At 43.7% G+C, this 3,084-nt stretch overlaps 1 protein-coding gene across 1 annotated transcript in view; it reads left to right on the forward strand.

The window, feature by feature from the left end:
- Positions 1 to 2,650: 2,650 nt before the first annotated feature.
- Positions 2,651 to 3,084, forward strand: part of CEP19 (centrosomal protein 19kDa) — a 931-nt gene continuing 497 nt past the window's right edge. Inside the window, exon 1 of the mRNA XM_010144936.1 lies at positions 2,651 to 2,840. Coding sequence (XP_010143238.1) covers positions 2,651 to 2,840 — 190 coding nt within the window. The remainder of the gene's footprint in view (positions 2,841 to 3,084) is intronic.

Consider the following 3,084-nt stretch of genomic DNA (forward strand, 5'->3'; position numbering starts at 1 on the left):
AGAGAGGGCCCGAGGGCGGGGCAGCCGCCCTGGTGGAGGCCCGGCCCTGGTGAAGGGGACGCGGCCCCGGCTGCTCTCGTCCCCGGCGCCGGGAGGAGGCCGCCACCGAGGAAGCCGTTTCCTGCCCGGTCCTGCTGCCGCCTGAGGTGAGGAGAAGGGGCGAGAGGCGAACGACGAACCCGATCCTGCCCCACGTCTGTCTCAACGTTTAGGCCTCAACCGTGCATGACCCCGAGGGCTTTACTCGTCTGGCAGAAACAAGCGATCGAAAACCGGCGTGCTGCAGCACAGGAGTTAGCAGGGCAAAAAATCCCCACCTAGCGGTATTCCAGAGCTACTGAAACCATCCTTTCCCGCCTGGTAGCGGGTCTCTGCCAGCATTACCTGAAGATAGGAAACATCTTTTCGTCTCGTACCTGGGTCTGAATGGCTCCTTCTCGTGCTCGTACTTCTCACCTAATGCCACTACAGATGGAGGCCCGCTCTCAGGAATAGTCTGTGACCCTTCAAAAAGCCATTCCAGTTCAGTTTGGAAAAGCACTTTTCATTTTGAGATAGTGAAAGTGGCTCTTAAGAGATTTCTGCTTTCCTCCCCAACTCACAGAGCTGTTTAAAAGCAAAAGGTAGCGCAGCTGTAGGTAGCTGTCAGTACTGAGAACGTTACCGTGAATCTGGACTCTTTCCTACGTGGTTTTTAATAAAGAAGGAAGACTTTCCAACTTGACTTTGAAGTAGCTTTTCAAGATTAATACATTTTTCTTTTATTTGGATACATACATTATTTTGGGGGGTGCAATTTCTGACTTTGTCTTACTGCATTCTAGAGTAGTCAGAGAAGGTGATAACCTTCACATCTGGCATATTTTCACTTGTTTAAAACCAAAAGAAAAATAACACCTGCATTCAGTGTTGTACACTAAGCTGGGAAAGAGGATCTGCAGCAGATTGGATCTTTAAATCTCCTCTAATATTTCATCTGACTCAAAAAGGGGATGCACCCAAGGGTAGGGCTGGTGCTGAGTTCTCAAGAGCATTTGGGCTACAGATAAACGCGGTAAGGCAGAAAAAGGGAAGTTGTTGCTGCCAGTCAGACTGACATTCCCCCTCTCCTGTTGCAAAACAAAATGCTTCAGAGAAGAGTAAAAAAGGAAAATTACAGATTAACTACTAACCTCATTCACGTAGTAGCTGACTAATACACTGATACTTGAGAGTTGAGTAGTCCTTGCTCTAAAATTAAATTCTACTTTGTACAGTATGTTCCTGCTCTCTATGAATACAGCCGTACGTTTAGTGGGTCAGTCAGCGCTTCCTCCCCACTCCTTCGCTCTCTCCACCTTTTAAGTATGACAAAAGCTTCTGGTTCTGCCACACAGACACGCAACAGCTCAGTATTTTCAGTTGTTAAGATCTTCTTGATCTTCATGAATGTTCTATAGCTTAAGATCAGCCAGTGGTAATAGGCTGTGTAAAACACATTTCCACTTGTCAGCTGTAAATTCTCAGCCTTTCAGTTTCATCGATGGCTTGTTTTAGTTTGAGAAGGAGTGAACGGTTTAAGGTAATTTCCTCTCTTCAAACTCAATTCTTATTTTCATTGCCACCTAATAAGTTCAGTTACCTGTGGTCTTCATTTCTGAATCTCTTCCCTCTCCTTGTCCCAGGTTACAGATAAGCTGCCATGCTGAGATCACTCGGAAACTGTAAGGAAGCTTTACGAGATCTGACTAGGTACTGCTCCTCTTAAAATCTTTTCCGAAAAAGGGGAATCCCAGTGTTGCATATGTCAGCATTATGGATGCAAGGGTCTCACTTACCATATGAAATAAGGACTGTGATATACCCAGGTTTGTGACAGAAATAGAGAAAAATAAGGGATATTTGAACCATATCAATCAATCTGTATCATCTTTTCAAGGCAAACATGTATAAGAGATAAGTATGTACAATAGAATTCTGTCTTTGTTGCACCTCTTGCAACATTCAGATTTAATTTTGTGAAAACTCTTTCAGTGGATTTCCAAGACATTTCAAATTTTCTTTTTTTCTGATTTGTCTGAAGATTTTTTTCCAAATATGTTCAAATACGCTTACAGCAAAAATGTATCGTTATTACTGAAAAAATAGGATTCTCCCTGAAATCACACCTGGGGCTTTCAAATGAACTATCAGGCAAATCAAAGTTAAAAGCCTGGTGGTTAGAGCAGAAAAGAGTTTGGTAGGTGAGAAGTTCCTGCCTTTCCAGAGCAATGGGTATAACATGCTGTAAATGTTGTTTATGAAGAAATTGTAATACGTTGATTTACTATTTTCACTTTAAAAAAGGAGTTAATATGAAAAAATTCTTTGAGGTATCATTCGACTTTGTAACACTTTACATAGCTGGTAGGCCAAAATATTATGTTGTGTGTGATAGGTAATTCTGTCCGAGTAAAGACAAAGGTCTAAACCTTTGTTAGGAGTCACTCTGCAGCTGGCCCACAGAGCACGTGGGGACACCTTCAGCTTCTGCTGAAAGCAGGGAGACTTGCACCCTGGCAGTGTGTTTTTCGTGAACTTGTGTCACACTAATCCCGATAAAAAGAGTGGTACCAAGAGACACTCACGCTTTCTTTTCCTTTTTTCTTTTCCTCTTTTTCAGTGAGCTTTGATGTTGTTGAGGACATCTCTGACAAAGCTGACCACGCGTCAGCCCACAGCAAGAACTGTAATGACTTACACTGCACAGAAGTGCGGCATCTGCTTTCAGCCTCCATCCATTATCCTGATCTACAAAGAAGACAGCAAGGACAAGACTCGACAGCGCATCATGCCTGTTAGAAATTTCTCAAAGTTCTCAGGTGAGTGCATTTACTTGTAGCGTTCCTCAAATCCTCTCCAAACACAGCTAGTCGGTAACAGCATTTTTAGTGACCCTGGGTAGCTTCTTACCAGCATGCAGGGAGTGCAAAGAGGGGTTGTTCTGGGGTAACACTGTCTTCCCTGAGGAGCCCAAGGCTGCATCTTAACCTGAGTAGTGGCTTTGCTAAGTCTGGAGTTCTCACTTATGATTATTTGGGAGAAGAGGATCTGTTTACGGAAAGA

Source organism: Buceros rhinoceros, unplaced genomic scaffold (genome assembly GCF_000710305.1).
Source record: "Buceros rhinoceros silvestris isolate BGI_N320 unplaced genomic scaffold, ASM71030v1 scaffold9931, whole genome shotgun sequence".
Lineage (NCBI taxonomy): Eukaryota > Metazoa > Chordata > Aves > Bucerotiformes > Bucerotidae > Buceros > Buceros rhinoceros.